The sequence below is a fragment of the Musa acuminata genome, chromosome BXJ1-3 (genome assembly GCF_036884655.1).
Source record: "Musa acuminata AAA Group cultivar baxijiao chromosome BXJ1-3, Cavendish_Baxijiao_AAA, whole genome shotgun sequence".
In the NCBI taxonomy this organism is placed as follows: domain Eukaryota; kingdom Viridiplantae; phylum Streptophyta; class Magnoliopsida; order Zingiberales; family Musaceae; genus Musa; species Musa acuminata.
The window spans coordinates 37,481,249-37,499,399 of record NC_088329.1 but is presented as its reverse complement, the minus strand read 5'-3'; the positions used below and the strand labels follow the sequence as shown (position 1 = coordinate 37,499,399).

The window sequence follows — 18,151 nt, the reverse complement described above, 5'->3', positions numbered from 1 at the left end:
AACTGTTAGCTTCTCTAAAGATAGAATCATTTCACAAGCAGTGTTTTTTCCGATTTTAACAATAGGCATCTGTCTCGATCTCAACCCTCAGAAGAAGTTTTTGACTCAATTAAAAGAAACACAATTTCTACCCGATGGGGTCTCTGCCTAACGGAGAACGTGTCGCGATTAGGCCATAAGCCTTGCACTTCTTTGGACTCACCTCCGTGTAAGAAAGACCTGACGCCGACCCGTTACAATATGGCCTTCGGATCCTCTCCAACCGTCATTCTACCTACTGCTCTATTCTAACAATAGAAAGCCAGCCACGTTTTCAGCATTATGATTGTTCTCTATCCATTAAGAAATCCCAGTTGGACAGGATCCGCTGCCTCAAAAGTAACAAATCGAAACACAAATAAGAATCAAGTCAAATCGAACGCTCCTCTTCCCAAAGCGCGAGAACTGTTAACATTTGCCCTTCCTTATTCCGAGGGCTCCTCTCGCGGCTTACTCCTCCCTCTTCCTTCGTCCGCCGGCGTGCGATCCACCCGATCCCTCGCCGTTGTTCTTTCGCGATCGTCGCCTTATGGACTTCCCTTCCTATTCGACCAGTAAAGAGCAAGCGAGGATCTACAATGAGTGGTTTTCTTTCGCCGATTCAGGTTCGCTTCCGCATCCCTCTTGTCTCGGCTATGCTCACGAGGTTTTTGAGGTTTTTTTCCTGATTGTATTAGATGGAGATGGCCGGATCACGGGGAACGATGCCATCAAGTTCTTCTCCTTGTCGAATCTATCTCGCCCCGATCTCAAACAGGTGAAACTGTTCTAAATTCGTTGGTACCACTGTTGTTGATATACTTTTATCGAGTGTAATGCTTTGTATAGCCATTCTTGCTATTCTTTCCGTTTCCTCGCTATTATATCCCACTTTTGTTTCTACTTTGCAATACGCTAATGACTAGATCGTCCTCTTTTCTTTTGATGTTCCCATTTATCTCTGTTGTAGTTATTGTCTGTGTCATGACATGCTGCCGTGGATTTCGAATGTAGGAGTATCACCTATTAGGATTGACTATATTTTGATTCTGGACCGTTTTCTTTCCTTTCCTAATTGATGATGTCGTTATGGAGAAAATGAAGTCCTGATAATAATCGTAAAAATATCTTGGGATATATAGAGAAAAGAGATATAATTGAACTGTTGCACATGATTTTTCTCTTAAAAGATTTTGATAGAGTTTCTACAGATGTAACACCATGGATTTTAACCTAATAGGAAGCTTTAGTAAACACATTGGTGCAATTATAAATATGCATGATAGGGTACCTATTGGTTAGAGTATCGAAGATCATCTCTAAGTTTTTATCCATTGACACCCAACAGATAAGCTTACCAGGCATACTGAAGATGATGTTTATGGTACGTGCATCATTAATAGCTTTATATTGATTGATATGGCTGTGTGGGGCTAAAATCTAAGTTTTAGCTATGAAAATTGAATTTAGAAACTAAGGTATTTAGGTAATGCAGGAGTAGAAGTGCATATATGTAATTACCAAAGGTGTTGTTGCAATAGATGGGAGAGAAGGTACAAAAGGTGGAATCAGTTGGCTGAATGAATTAATATCATAGAAAGAACATGGAAAAATGTTTGAATGGATGCTATGTGATGTTAAGGTTCTGGATAATTCACAATGATCCTGCAAATTTACACGTGAAAGTTTCTATTTTGACATATTTTACCCCTAACTACAGGGACATCCATTCGTCCTGCATGAAGTGGTTGAGAGGCTGGACGGGGAATAGTGAAAACGAGCTACTAATCAAAGGTGGTGTTGCAATAGAAGGAAGAGAAGGTACAAAAAGTAGAATCAGCTGGTGGAATGAATTAATATCATAGAAAGAGCATGGAGAAATGGTTGAATGGATGCTATGTGATGAATAAGGTTCTGGATAATCCACAATTATCCTGCAAAGTTACACCTTAAAGGTTTTTTTTTCCTTTTTTGAAAGGAGATACATTTTACCCCTAACGACTCTGAACTGAAGGAACATCCATTCGTCCTGCATGACATGGTTGAGAGGCTGGACCGGGAATAGTGAAAACAAGCTAGTATAATGTAAAAACATGGTAGCAACCTTCTAATTGTAAAGAATCATGGGGATTGATCATTCTAAAAAGTTCAGTATGGGGCTCTCAAAAAGAGTGGAATATGTTGCTGACTCATTTGGTAGTCAAACAATTTAACTTACAGATGGAGTCTTATTGTGTGTGTGCAAAAGACTGATAATATATTAAAAGTGATAGATGAGCTTGAGTTTGGGCAAACATTTGCTATGTTGATAACCTTGCCTGTGGCTATTAATCAGAATAGGTTTCTTAATCAGTGCCAGTAATTGCATGCTGAATCCTCTACTCTTGAACATGTTGTGAAAATGACTCAAAACATGAAAAACTTTGTTTTGTTTTAAATGGAAACGTACATAATTTGTTGTAGCTTTAACTCCTTATAGATTAGTTAGGTGCTAGGAAATATTTGCAGCTGGATACCTTTTCCTCTTTTGCTGAAACAATTTTCATTTTTTCAATAATTTTTCTTTCTCTTAGAAAAATCATATTGGGAAAGAAGTACCTTTATATGCCTCCAAAACTAAAGATGCTAAGAATTAACAGTTGTGCTTTCTTTGGTGTTAATATAAGTAGTCCTGTGGGCTGTGGTTTGGCATGCATTCTTACTACTTATTTTAGTAGGAAGAAAACTAACACAAAAGATTGACCATTTTAGACAAAATTAGGATTATGATATCATGATAAACTTAACCTAAGTTTTCCGTCACAAGGGGCTATACGCAAGATCTCGAAAATGGGGATAAAAAGTTGATGGTGGCCAAACTTACATATTCTGGAAAACTTTATTATTGAATTCGGAAGAATTATATAACTAATTAGCCCAGATTGGTAATTGATTTGTTTTCAATCTGCTAAGCTTTATTTCAATGTTGTTTGCCCTCAAAACACGAGTTGAATATAATTTTGTATTGCTTTTGTTGCTACAGAAGTCACTGCTACTAAATTCCAAATACTAATATTTGAGAACATGTTTATTCATTGGCACTTACCAAATAATTTTTAATTTAAAATCCAGGATGACTAACTTTCTTTTTTGATCATCTGGGTTGATGATTGGGTTAAACTATCAGGCATTTTCGGTGTGCGCTTGTCTTCAGATTTAGCTAGATATCTGCTGCATTATTGATGATTGTTAGTGAAGCAAACATCTAGGCTTTTGTTTTCTGAACACACAATTATATATTTGTTAATTGATTCTCCTTACCAAATTTTGCATGAAGATATGGGCGATTGCAGACTCTAAACGACAAGGCTTTCTTGGGTTTGGAGAGTTTGTTACAGCAATGCAGGTCTACATGCTACATTCTCTTTTCCCTTTCATTTTGTTAAATATTATTATTGGAAATAATGTAGAATTGTACTATTTAATCATTGTTTAAGTTTTGATTTGTGCAGCTTGTGGCTCTAGCACAAGCAGGGAATGAGATTACCCAAGATACACTTGCTAATGCAGGTAAACTATGAATTAAAATCTTATTATTTACAGAGTTTGAAATAAGATGCATCAACATATCTATATTGTCACACCTGCAGACTTGGAGAAATTGAATCCACCAGTGATGGAAGGTTTAGATACTCTGCTCTCTGTAAGTCTGATGAAAATTTCCAGATTAATAAAATCAAGTAGACTTTCTACCTATTCTAACTTGCTCTCAATTGTTTGCTAGAGAAATAAGGCGTCAACAAAGAAAATTGATCCTGAGATAGATGGTATATGACTTGATTTATGTTGCATACAAATTATAGCTGCTTGCCTACTTGAACAAGATCTTATTATTTATGTCTTCTGCAGTGAACTCTAAGCCACAAAATCCTCCATCAACCGTTCAGTGGTTTAGTTCAAAATCAGCGAAGAAGGTACTCCTTGCCGCTATTTCTTTTTGTTGATGTCATTCTATGCCCTTTTTCTAGCCGAAAAATCTTCACCAATAAGTAGTATTGTTGGCCAAAATTAAATATTACTGAACAAAACTACTGGAATTTTAACAAAATATGCTACTCAAAATTCAACATACCATATTTGCAATTTTATTCTATGAAATATATTATGCTACTAGAAAACTAATATTTACTCAGATATGTCACTCTGTTAGGTTTTGTCTACATTATTTAACAAACAATGGCTATTAATTGAATATACACTACATTTAATACCCTTTAACTTTTATTTTCCTCTGACTTGTATGAAAATATAGTTAAAACATCAATTTTACAAATGTAAAATACTTGGTCTGAGTATGTTATCATTTCCAAGCTGACCTAATTTAGATTATCTGGTAACACTACATCCATTTGAGTCGAATACTGCAAATGTAGACCCTTTTAATTTTAAATTGTACATAATAACAAATATCAACTTTTTGGTATGACCATATCTTGATTTTCTAATGGCATTTATGTGTTTTCAAATATTGTAATGGAAAAATATCGTATTTTGACATATTTGATGGCACAGACGAAAAAGTAAAAACCCTTTTGTTTTTGTTGGTTTTTATGTGATTTAGCTTTGTATTTGAACATTTGTTATTTCTTAGTAGGTTTAATTTTAAGTTGCTGATGTTTCTCTCATTGTGCTATTATCTTATAATCAAGTCATTACTTCAAATGGAAATTTTGTTACTTTTGGTGTTTTTCTTATTGATCATAATGTTATTTTTTGGTCAGTTATTGAATAATAAAGTTTCTACATTTTGTATATGTTCGCTTTTCTATGATCTCTAGTGAATGTTGCATATGATTATAGATTAATAAACCGGGTTGACTAATAGGTATCGCTTTGTTATAGACTCTTGAATTCTCCTATCATGAGGCACCCTTATGATGGCCATTCGTAAAGGGTCAGTCTTAGACCAACCTTGTGCAAGTTCCAAAGGACCTATAAAAGAGAAAATTTATCATTTTGAAAGCAAGGATAATCAAGTCTTGATGTCTTGAACAAAAGCGTATCACTCAAACAATTCAACAAACACTCGAAAGGCAAAAGAAAATAGGACTTTAAACACTAAAATGATGTCACTTAACCAGACAATCATCGAATTGCTTAGCAAGCCCACACATGATTTACGTACAAACTCTAGGGTTCAAGGGTGCTTAGTTTTCATTCAAACCAATCATTGACACTACCTAAAGCCCCATACGGCCCACTCGGGGTTCAATGGTGTTGAGATGTTCAAGGGCGTTGAGATTAGGGTTTTTAATTTCGAATGATACCACCCGATTAGGGTTTTTAATTTCGAATGATACCACCCGTATTGGGTGGTACATACCGGTCCGCCAGCAGACCGGTATGCGGACCGCTCGCTACCAGGCAGTACCGTTGATTGGGGCTGTTTTCACCCCGTTACCACTCGAAATCGGTCGGTGACGGTCGATTTCGGCTGTCGCCGTCCGCTACTAGGCGGTATTAGCTGAGGGAGAAGGAAGAAGAGGGAGAAGAAAGGGAGAACTTGGAGATTCGGCGCCGCTCTCCCTCGACGATCCCGATCCGTCGTCGCCCTCCCTCGTCGGATGTCGCAGATGATATGATGTTGCCTCCTTCACGTTTGAGGTGACGAGGCCTTGGCGTTGTCAGCGACTTATCCTAATCTGTACGGGGAGAAGAAGCCTCGGCGTGGGGAGAAGAAACCTTGGCGACGTCGTTGAGTCTTCGCGTGGAGACCTCGATGTCGTCGGTGACTTCTCCTAATCCGTACGGGGAGAAGAAGCCTTTGTGTGGGGAGAAGAAACCTCGGTGATGTCATCGAGGCTTCGCGGGGAGAAGAAACTTCCCGTAAAGAAACCTCGGTGATGTCACCGAGGCTTCGCGGGGAGAAGAAACTTCCTGCAAAGAAACCTCGATGACGTCATCGAGGCTTCGAGGTTTTCTTCTCCCCACGTGGGGAGAAGAAATGACGCGACGTCGCCCTTTTTTTATTTTTTAACTTTATATATATATATATATATATATACACATATATATGTATGTATATATATATATACATACATGTATGTATATATATGTATATATATGTATATATATATATACATATATATCGAGCGGTACACCAGAGCGTACCGTTCGGTATACTCGTATCATACCATACCAAGTTGAACTCGATATTTCGGTGCAGTATGAAATTACGAACCTTGATTGAGATAATTGATATTTCATGTCGCACTGTCACGGGCTTAACTAATTTTGCCTAAGTCGTGTGGCACATTTACGTGTTTGTCTGCAAAGGATTAACTTCCTTGAAACCTCTTATAGTCTCTTAAGTACCTATAAAAAAGAAAACAGGTTAGAGGAAGCGTTTAACTTGGGATCTCACAAGCAGATATTTCAACAAACACTTGATAGGCAATGCAAATTATAAATATAGACTTCGTAAGTTTTGAATGGTCGCGTGACAAAGGGTCTAAGTTGGTTCGCCGTGGCCAAAAGTCCCCATATGATATTGCTGCGGAACCCCAAAGTCCCATCTAGTCATGTGCCGCCCGGGTAGCTCTAGGGTGTTGTATTGGCTGACACTCTACCACACTTCGCGGAGCTAGAAAAACCCAAAAATGGTTGTCTTGATGGCATGTTCTTGGGCAATTTTGACTTTGCGCGATGATTGCACACAACTTGCGTTTACAGGATTGAAATGGCAACAAAAGCCAACTAAAATGGGTTGCCAAGCTTATTGTAAGCCCCCTATATGCTATGTAAAATATGAAGAAAACAAAAAAACATGGATATATACAAATATTATATCGAACACCATGTGTACAAATTTGTTTGTGACATTCTCCCCCATTTATTTCTTCGATGTCCTTGTCGAGACTTTGTGCGTCAGTCTCTCAAACGTCTTGTGCCGCTTGAACTAGGTGGATGCCTGTTGGAGCTTTTACGAGCATTGCCTCGCAGACTTTGAAGTTTTTGAGGTCTTTCTTCTGTAAAATTTTTTCATTGATTCTTCTATAACTTAGTTGTCGCCTTCAAGTAGGTTTGCATCACTGCCATTTTCGATTGACATTCTATTGGCAAATGAAGCGGACAATGTACTGTCGGTAGAATCAATCATCATTGGTAAGGATTTGACAACTGTTATTTTTCACTAAGTCTCTTTGAAGGGTTTTTGAACATATACAGATCTCTTTTGTTGGATAAATAGGAGAACTGGGGTACTCGATTTTTTCCATTCTCTTAATAGTTGAGAAGACAAATGTTACTTGAATTTACCTGTCTCCTTAAGGGTTGGACTTCATGCATCAAGCTGGTTACTTGCCTTTGCCTTATTTTTGCTCACATTTCTAAAGCACCTAAAGTGTTTGCACTCTTTGCATTGAGTTAGCTACTGCAATTCTTTTTCTTATTGCCATCAAACTTTTAGGATGTAACAAGTTTTGCTTGAAAAGAGTAAAATTTTATCCCAATTGGAGCAAGCCTCTGATAGTTTTGGTCGTCTTTAGGATTGTACCGTCATCTTCATCATTACCACCGTCCACTCTAAGTAGAAAAGGTATAGCACCGCGTACTGCCTACTCTGTTCCTTGGTCGAACACTCCTACATTGACTCGAAGTCCCCTACTTTCAGTTATCTTGATGAAAAGCCTATCGACATCAGCCTTATGAAGTTCCTTGGCCTTGTCTTGGTATTTGGAGTTTGCATCTGCATTCTCCATCTCCTCATCCCCCTCCATGAGAGTAAGGGCATGAGAGTAAGGGTTTGATGACTCCATTGCCTTGCTGATGGCCTTACTATCCGTCGCCTCGTATCTGCTTCCTTTTTCACGATTGGTATATCAACCTCTGCGGCACTGTGGCACTCCTCCGAGGCCACCTCCATCCTAATCGACGTGTGGTTTTGGGTAGCTAAGTTCCTATAGACTTGTCGTCGCTTCCTCACCCCTTTCGACTATCTATTTCAACACCTTCGTATTCTTCGAGCAGTTCCTCTTGGTTGATGGAACGACATACTTCAACTCCTATGCATGGCCTTCGCCATCATGTTATAGGGTTTGCGTCGATTTTGTTCTCCTTTGCATCTTTGGTAGCAACGTTCACTCGCTCGACCTTGTCCTTCAACTTGTCGAACATCCTTAAGCGAATATGAGCTCTGGAGCAGTCCGACTTTTCAGTTGCTTCGATCATACCTCTGTATGATCAAGTCCCCTCATGGGACTCACTGATACTTGCACTCGAAATCTCCTTCGATGGTACACAACCCTTCATATGTTAATGACCAAGGCTTTCATCCGATCCAAAATTCGGTGCACACATGAAAGACTTGCCTCTGTGGTATCATGATATTCACTCATTGAATCCATTACCCTTCTTGCTGTCATGTTACCGAAATGGAGCTCCCAGTAGCTCATGATCATACCTCCGTATGATCAAGTGCCTCACGGGCCTTCTCTCGTGTGTCGCATTGCCTTGAACTGTTCTACCTTGATCCGTTGCACTATTTTGTCTCATGGTGACATCTCTATCGCATTATAATCTTTGTGGATGAACTCGGATTGTGATCTCTCCATGTGTAGCCTCTACCAGCACATCACAAGGCCTCTGACACCTCTGATTGTGTTCTTTATTTTGGCAATCAACCTTTGTCCACCTGCCCTTGGGTCACACAAACGAAGCGCAACTCTAGGATAGTCGTTGCCCAACAGCTCTCGAAGTACATCGACTTTGCTGAAATTGGTGTGCTATTATCTAGATCCTGGGCTGCCCCCATCATAATCTCCGCTATGCACAGCTTCCTTTGCGGTAACTTGAATGACAACATTACGATATATTCTTCAAGAGTACCCGCCTATGTGTTCTCTTTCCTCGTGCCAAGGTCTTTTAACCCTAATTTTGCCATCACAAGTTGAGTCGCTTTAGTCCCTTCGTTAATTGCTTCGTCAAGATAAAATGCATGTGCCTTGAAGCTCCCTTCGACTAATAGTATGCAAGATGAGTTCGCTCCATCGGAATGAGGAACCTATAGAATGACATGATCTCGCTCTTGCCTCTGCAAGAGTTCTTGTCCTTGATCTTTGTCCAGGAAAAGCTTCGTGCCTTCACTCCATGTCTCGTCTTCTATGTCAACTTCCTTCATGTGACTTGGGCTTTTCACCAAGTTCTACCCGAGTTGCTCTGCTCCTCGATTTGCATTGAGTTGATGGTGGCCCTTGCGCCCCCCATTTCACGGGTCAGCCCACCGTTAAGTCCATTCTCTGCATTGGCTTTGAGTGTGCTTTCGTTTGGTATTGTCTTGGGTTGCTCTCGTACTTGATCTCATAATGCGTCCACCAACGCATTATCTCGTTTGAGATTATGCGACGACTTCTCGTTGCTTGCTCGGTCCATTAAGTTTTATGGAGTTATTGTCTTGAGAGACCCTCCCTCAACATGTGCGGTCCGTTGCACATGATTCTCCTTTTAAAGAATTGAAACTTATCCCTCTTGGACATTTATCCCGTTGGACAACTTTCCTCTTCGCATCCTTCTTCCCTTTCGAAGTTTCGGAGACCACCATCTTCTTGGACTACTCCGCCTTGTTGAATAAACTGCGCACTGTTCTACCACAGTGAATACACTTGTTAGATTGCGACTCATCGCCAATATAGCTCCTGTTGTGCCCTTAAGGACATAACAATATGCTTAACCTACTGCACAGTTCAACCTCCTACTTACGTGTCCTTCCTATGTCGAAGATAAAATTTTCATGCTCTATAGTGTCAAGTTTCGATCGCCTTGGGATGGCCACGAATAGTCCATCGTCCGCATACAAGTTCTTGCATAAGTACCGAGTTCTTCGAGTTAGCAATTACCCTCACCTCTGTGAGTTTTGCACAACTCTTTTAGTCGCTAAACAGTAAACAACACATCTCTCTTTGCATAGTCTCATCCATTGTCAAGCGCTCTCGCTTGCCTTGAGCACTGTCAAGTTTGGTTGTCAATGTCGAGTTGTAGCTCGAACTCAACTATCTCAACCTTTGTGCGCTATACGTTCTTCCTAACTCGCTTGTCTTCATGGTGCCTCTTGCGCGAAGGATTGGCCATTCCGTATAATGCTAATCTCGGATGCCCGCTCCTTTAAGCGACTTTTTTCCCTATGTCTCTACGCTCGTTTCCCTCAAATGATCACGCTCATTGACTGCTATCAACGTAGCCCCGCTAGGTCCTCCACGTTTATATGCCAAGTGTTTGTCAATGTGCTTGTTTCGCTTTGATACCATATGTTATGGACTTAGTTAGTTTTTCCTAAGTCATGCGATACCCTTATGTGTTTGTCCGCAATATGTTAGCCTCCATGAAGTTTTTTATGGTCCCTTAAGGACTTGTAAAAGAGAAAATAGGTTAGAGGAAGTGTTTAACTCGGGATTCCACAAGTAAACATTTTAGCAAACACTTGATAGGCAATACAAATTATAAACATAGACTTTGGAAGCTCCCAACGATCACGTGACAAAGGGTCCAAGATGGTCCACTGTGGCAAAAGTCCTCATAAGTGCCCATATGATATTGCTACAGAATAAGGTAGCGAACTAGCCCTAGATAATATACCCCAAAGGCTCATCCAGCCATGTGCCACCCGAGTAGCTCTAGGGTTTTGTATTGGCTAACACTTCACACTACTTTACGGAGTTAGAAAATCCCAAAAATGGCTCACTTGATGGTTTGTTCTTCGGCAATTTTGCCTTTGTGCGATGGTTGCACATAACCTGTGTTATATGACTAAAACGGCCATAAAATCCAACTAAAATGGGGCTGCCAAGCTTACTGTAAGCCCTTTGCCTGCTATGCAAAGTATGAATATAACCGAAAGACATAGACATACACAAACATTGCATCGAATACCCTATGTACAGATTTGTCCGTGACAGCACAGCTGCCTCAAAGAAATCAGCCCACAGGCTGCATAGCTTTGCGGACTGGCTTGGCTTAAAACTAGGGAAAAACATACAAAAACCAAGTAAATTACGAAGTCAAGCAGCTGGACAAGAAATCAAAAGCGGAAAATAACGAACAATATACCATTACCATGGCTATTGCCATTGCCATTTCCAATTGCTTCTTAAAGCAAAAGCAATTCATCCTCTTTTCTTTCTTTTTTTTATTCATTACCATTACCTTCTACTTTTAGATGAAGGTGGAACTTGTTGACAAGGTCGTTACTTCTTTTAGTTATTCGACTGCCACAATTCTTGAAGCTTTTTTTTTATTCTTCTCCAATTCTTCTGTCTTTTCTTTTGATCAGTTTGTCCAGCAAAACCACTGGGGTGATAAAACATCCACATCAGGGTCAGGAACTGCATATCACATCCCAGATCAAATTGGGTTTACCCATGTTTGATAACAATGAACAGTATTAATATAGTAATTTGACTGGGAACTCTAAAATGCAAGGAAATATTTGTTATCAGTATTTGGGGCCCATTTGCTAGCTTCTGAAAATGTGTATTTAGGGTGCATTCTGGGTTATTTGAACTTGTGATATGGTAGGTGTTCAAAGGAACCATTTGGTCATCAGAAAAAGTCTCACTGAAGTTACTGCTTGCATTTCCTTGTTTATCTTTTTTCATACTGGTTTTGGTACTTTTGTTTTAGATTAACCACTTTAGCAGTTTATATCATATCTTTTTAGTAGCGTACTAATGTTTCATCTCAAAGGTACTTCTTTGAGAAATTTTACAAAGAACCTTTATACATTGTTTTAGTTCTGCATTATGCTAGCATTTTCTTCTTTTCTATAGTTTGGTTATTCTTTTGATGTCAGATACCTCTGAGCCAAGTTACTTCAATCATAGATGGTTTGAAGAGATTATACGTTGAAAAGCTGAAGCCCTTGGAAGTTACTTACCGGTTCAACGATTTTGTTTCACCCCTTCTGGTGTGTCTGGCTGTATTGAGTTATTCTTTGTTTGCAATTGCATTTAAAGTTGTTGCATTTTGTGTATAAGACTGTTAATTAAGAATGTAATGTCAACACATTTTTTGCACCACCTAGATATCCTCATTAAAATTTGATGTCATTGTCCATCCTGGTTGTTTTTGCAGACAAACAGTGATTTTGATGCTAAGCCCATGGTTATGCTCTTGGGTCAATATTCTACTGGAAAAACGACATTCATAAAACATTTACTCAAAACTAGCTACCCAGGTTTTTATCGGTGTTTCCTAATATTTCTATTGTTTGTCAAAGAAGCAAGAATTCTGTAATATGCTATTGTCTTTGACGTTTATGCAGGTGCTCATATTGGACCAGAGCCTACAACTGACCGATTTGTTGTTGTTATGGTATGCGAAAACCTGGAGATGCTTTTTGTCTACTTTTTTATATGTATTTGTTTGTTTTTTTGTTTGGTTCTTTTTTGTGCAAGCTAGTCATATTAACAATTGATCACTGCTATGTAAGTTGTTGACGATTTTACTTGAGACCTTTTTTATCACTTGTATTTTTAGTCATAAAATTATTCAAGCATAGTATTGTCAACCTAAGCTACAATGTAACTCACCAATGCCAAATTTTTAAATGATGAGAGATGATCAACCGTGCAAGTATAAAAATGACTTTGATAAACACATCACACACATGGGTTGTCAGAAGAGTGAAGTGTCTAGTGGCTTTGAAGGATAGCTGATGCAATGGCTTTTGATAAACATTCTAGGGCACTAGGGATTAGTTCATAACTCCATATCTAGCTTTGTTCATATTATCTTGAGTAAACTAATTAACTCCTTTAGATACAAGCCTTGATTCTAAACTGATTGTTATTTGATTGTGTGTTATGCAAGATATCCTTGGGATCTTTGCTATGGCTCGGCATCAAATGTTGGAAGTCTGCAAGAGTGAGAAGATATTATCTAAAGAAGTTTGTTCTTATGTTTCAACAAGTTTGTTCTAGTGATGAATCCAGAGGACCCATTATTGACATTCACAACAAGGTCTCATGAATATGCCCGACAGAAGCGACTTGTAGGCTGTATGCCTACAGAAGAGACCTAAGAATGCCACTGAATTGTTGAAACTGCTGCTTTAGATTATCGCAGAAGGTCTGTCTGAACTTCTGACACACCCAACATCTCTCTCTTCTTCCCTTCTTTCCTCCCTGCCTCCCCCTTTCCATCCCTATAGCAAGTGGCACAAATGATGAGTGGCTGCAAACCATGAGTAACCTTTGATTGTGTACTAGGATATAATTAGGGCTTTTCTCTCTCGACTTCTTTCCCTGTTCTTGTGCTATTTTAATAGTTGCTTTTCTTACTCCTTTACCTCTCTTCTCAAGGATGAGTCCGATTCATTTGATTTTGGCCTATATCAGTAGGTTCAACTGATCAAGGCTTAGTCTGACTGATTTTTTGGTAATATAGACGAATCGGGCAAAAATTGTTTTGTCCTTGATTGATGCCCCTATTCAGATAAGCTAGATGATGTCAAGATTGAGCAATCTGATGAACCATTCATTATATGATTATAGTTTCTGTTATCTTTAATATCACTTTTTGTTGAATAATTTTGATGTAGTTTATTTTTGATTCACTATTTACTTATGATTACTGTTTTGGTAAGAGATTCTGTCAAATAAGTGCCCTTTATGTCAATCTCACAATATTCTCATGGTAGTAGTTCATGTGGCTTGGAGTTGTGGTTAATTGCCACAGGAGTAGTAACTTACTAAACAAGGACTGAAGAATCATATGCTACGTCTATGCCAGCCATGTGCTGAGATGATTTCTTACTCATGCTGTGTTCCACATTTTTTAGATAAAACTTGTCTAAGACCTTGTCATCGTGCAATGCTGTTAAATGTTTCATTCTGTTTGATGTTGAACGGTCATATGGTAGCATGGACTGACTTTCACCAGCTTGCATGCATGGAACTCTGCACTTTGATGCATTGCCATTTTTCATTTGTGGCTTACATGAATTTTGCAGAAATTTTGGTAATATTAGTAGGATAAAAGTTATCTGATGTAGTTTAAGTGCCTTTTCTAGAGATGTAGCTTGTGTAGCTAACAAATGGTACCAATATTACCACTAGAGTATGTTCTCACTAGTTTCACTTCTTCAGTCGGGACCTGATGAAAGGACTATTCCTGGGAATACCATAGCTGTTCAAGCGGATATGGCTTTTAGTGGTCTTACAATGTTTGGAACTGCATTTTTGTCAAAATTTGAGTGCTCACAAATGCCAAATCCGGTATGGTCTAATCTTAGCTTCTTTGGAAGGCGTGTATATTATATTTAGAAGCTAACTACTCTGTATTTGTGCAGCTTCTGGAACATATCACATTTGTTGACTCTCCTGGGGTTCTTTCTGGAGAAAAACAACGTACTCAACGCAGTTATGACTTTACCGGTGTGACATCATGGTTTGCAGCAAAATGCGACCTTATACTTCTTCTATTTGATCCCCATAAGCTTGACATCAGTGATGAGTTCAAGCGTGTTATTGGATCTCTGCGTGGTCATGATGACAAAATACGTGTGGTTCTAAATAAGTCAGACCAAGTTGACACGCAGCAGGTGAAACACTTAAAAAATTAAATTCTTTGGATTGCCATGAGATCATCACTTATATTATCTTATGCAGTCGCTTAGGTTGCTTTTGCCAATTTTTAAACCGCAGCATATTTTTAACCTGGTTGAGTTGCCTTTTCTTTGCAGCTAATGAGAGTTTATGGTGCATTGATGTGGTCGCTTGGGAAGGTTCTGAATACTCCTGAAGTAATGCGTGTCTATATTGGGTGTGTTCGCAATACTTATGGTTGTACTTTGAATAGTTTGATTTCTTGCATAAGTTTAATTTTTTTCCTAGCTTATCGTATAAAACATTTTTGATCCTTAAGAAATTACATGTTCCTAGGAGCATGAGCTGGAGTTTTGACTTATTCTTACTATACAATAATCACTAGGATTAGAACTCTTATGGGTTAATGAGTTCATTTTGTAATTTTCTTGTTTAAGACTTTTCTAATTATAATTTACAGTTCATTCAATGACAAGCCAATTAACGAAGCAGCTGTTGGTCCACTTGGAAAGGAACTGTTTGAAAGAGAACAAGATGACCTCCTTTCTGATCTGAAAGATATTCCTAAGAAGGCGTGTGATCGCAGGGTAATCTTGTGACAACTCCTTTCCTTTTTCTGTTTTTATGTGGATCCTATAATCTGTTCAGTCTAATCTTCATTTGGTTTCAGATCAACGAATTTGTTAAGAGGGCTCGAGCGGCAAAGATTCATTCTTACATTATTAGCCACCTGAGAAACGAGATGCCAGCCATGCTAGGCAAGGCAAAGGCTCAACAACGGCTCATTGATAACCTGGAGGATGAGTTTGCAAAGGTAATGTTTCTTTTTCTGTTTAAAGTGCATAAAAATGTTTTAATGTTTAATGAGGACCATATGTAAATATCGCTCCATGTACACGTGATATAGTTGTTGGCGATGCTTGTGCAAGCAGATACACATACATGTTTGAGAAATGAGAGGATCATTTCTTGTTTAAACTAGTCAGTTTCTATAGCATGACAGTAAGCATCTCAAAGTGATGCATACACCGGTGTGTTTGAGAAATGAAAGGATCATTTCTGTTTTAACCAGTCTCTCTTTCTATAATGTAGAAAGCATGATATCAAGCATCTCAAAGTGATGCAATGTTCAAGCAACCATGGTATGCAAGCAGTGAAGTTGCCACACAATGGATGTACAATCTTAAAATATGTAATTAAATAATAAATAGGTAAATGTATGTTGCTGTCAAGTCAAGAACTTGTGGAAACAGTGGAATAGCTAAAAATGCATGTTATTAGACTTCTATTATCATTGGCCATAGCCTTAGGTACATGCTGCTGGATATTCTGCATATGAACTAGTAGCATGCAGTAGGCACATGCCACATAAACTATGTTTAAAAAATCAAACACTTGTTCATTTTTTATGCTGTTGAATGAATATTATAATGATCTTTAGGTTATGCAAAACGTCTGAGTTGTTTTTCTTCTAAATATTTTTCTTAAATGCAAACCTCCTGAATTTCAATATTTTCAGTTCACCCTTGGGTTGTTGAAAGTTTGAGAATATTACCTATACATTTTGCATGTGTATGTTTAGATGTGTGTGGATATATGTTTTGTCAACATGTGTACATAGGCTATAGTGAGAGATGGAAAAATGACTGAAAAATGTCCATTTGATAATGCCAAATTCAGTATAGGAAATTGTCAAATGAAGAGTCAGTATGGTTCATAGCCCTTCTTTTCATTAAATAAATCTCGCCAACCTTGATTTTTTGAGGCTGTGACAGAACATGTAAGGGGTCCTTTACTTTGTACCTGTGCACATCCATTACATTTCTTTTCTTGAGTATTAAATTTTTGACTTAATCTTTATTGCTTCATGTCAACGCACTGTGGGTCAACTGGGAATCTTGCTTGATGAACTTACCATACTTGATCTTTAATTTGATAATTCTTTCAAATATTGGATTGTTGACCTGTTGCTTCTAATCATGGATCTAATGGGTGGATATAAACAAATTAATTCTTGTTTTTCACACCTTATTTCTTCTGTTTATTTCATTGACCTTGAAACTGGAGTTTCTCTCTTTCTGCCAATTTATTAGCACATTTTATACACATTTATGCACTGCATGCTTGTCAGGTAAACTTCTGTATCTTTAATATGAAGTGCAGTTTAATCATTTTCACAGATATATGCCAGCAATTGTTTGCTTCCTTTGCTCTTATTATGGATGTGATAGAGCACAGAATATATTGATCATTTAATTTTCTATTGCCTATTCAATTAGTTCTTTGGAAATCTCCCCCTCTCTAAGTAATAGTTTCTATATTTTTTTGGTTTTTCTTTTCCGTTTGAAGCATCTCAACATTTAATTGCAGACTATAGCTACACCATCTGTTCTTTTTGAATTATGGCCATTTCATAATGCCTAAAGACTCACATGTATTTTTAAAGCAGGTTCAACGGGAATACCATTTACCAGCTGGAGATTTCCCCAATGTCGAGCACTTCAGAGAAATCCTAGGTGGTTACAGCATCGACAAGTTTGAGAAACTGAAGCCAAAAATGATACAGGCCGTTGACGATATGCTGGCATATGACATCCCGGAACTACTAAGAAACTTCAGAAACCCATATGAACGGTAAGTTGTCATCCCCCAGATGCAGTACAACAGCCACCAAAGAGGGCAATGAGTTCGTCCGATCATAGTATCACTGCAGCAAAAAAACATGCACTGCTCTGGTTGTTCCATGCTTGTACCAGTTTGTCCGAGATGTGTAAGTTTGTGATCTACAATCTGGCCATTGTTGGCTATTGTGATAAGAACATATTTCGCTGATTAACTGATGTAATATCTAAATCGTGATCATCTTTCCATTGCAATAATTATGTTGTGCACCCAAAAAGGAACCCTTAGAATCTTTTAGCTTTCTTTGTGGTGGTGTTCACACAAGGGCTCTTTGTTGAATCCCACATGCAGGAGTTTAAGATGATCTCGTAGTATCAATGTTGAAGCCTATGTTGTGGGATGCAGAAATCCTTAATCAACCTCTGAATTCGGAATCTAGGCATGTAATTTCAAACCAATGTTTTAAATACCAATCCACTGCCAGTTTCGACAATTGGTCTGATCAGTACAATATAATCCTTTCCAAGCGACATAATAGTGCGTAGCGTGTAGCGTTTACCCTCTAAACTTAATACCGATAAATAACAAAGCGATATATTTATTACTAACACCTCTCTTCCTATTTTTAATGATTGACATGTTTGTAACCCATGGGCCTTAAAAAGCTTAATAAATATTGTATCGTACTTATAGTCTCTAAATTACAGCATCCAAATGAGTCTAAACACACTGACCCTTTGCAAGATTCTAAATATTAGTCCAAAATTGATATCTCACGATCGATATATCGACCTATACTGTTTCATATAGTTAGAAAAAATAACTATGAAACAGATACTAAAGGCGGTCGATCCTTCGGCCTTACATCCCCCTTTTTTCGCGTCGTCACTTTTCGTCTTCTCGTCGTGATTTGGGCCGGATCGTATCAGGTTTCT

At 38.4% G+C, this 18,151-nt stretch overlaps 1 protein-coding gene across 1 annotated transcript; it reads left to right on the top strand.

The window, feature by feature from the left end:
* Positions 1–416: 416 nt before the first annotated feature.
* Positions 417–17,513, top strand: LOC135627694 (EH domain-containing protein 1-like). Its single transcript, XM_065133878.1, has 16 exons — positions 417–644; positions 717–796; positions 3,335–3,403; positions 3,510–3,567; positions 3,648–3,700; positions 3,782–3,824; positions 3,907–3,971; positions 11,840–11,953; positions 12,121–12,223; positions 12,311–12,360; positions 14,136–14,264; positions 14,339–14,590; positions 14,732–14,811; positions 15,055–15,181; positions 15,265–15,408; positions 17,044–17,513. The coding sequence occupies exons 1-16, from the start codon at positions 569–571 to the stop codon at positions 17,230–17,232; spliced, it is 1,632 nt and encodes a 543-aa protein (XP_064989950.1). The 5' UTR covers positions 417–568; the 3' UTR covers positions 17,233–17,513.
* Positions 17,514–18,151: the final 638 nt, after the last annotated feature.

What these genes read in the sequence shown, in the direction of transcription:
- LOC135627694 (XM_065133878.1), top strand. Translation starts at nt 569, where the DNA reads ATGGACTTCCCTTCCTATTCGACCAGTAAAGAGCAAGCGAGGATCTAC. An exon ending in GTTCAAAATCAGCGAAGAAG is followed by an intron (nt 3,972 to 11,839) that starts GTACTCCTTGCC and finishes TTTTGATGTCAG; the next exon opens with ATACCTCTGAGCCAAGTTAC. An exon ending in GTAATGCGTGTCTATATTGG is followed by an intron (nt 14,812 to 15,054) that starts GTGTGTTCGCAA and finishes TATAATTTACAG; the next exon opens with TTCATTCAATGACAAGCCAA.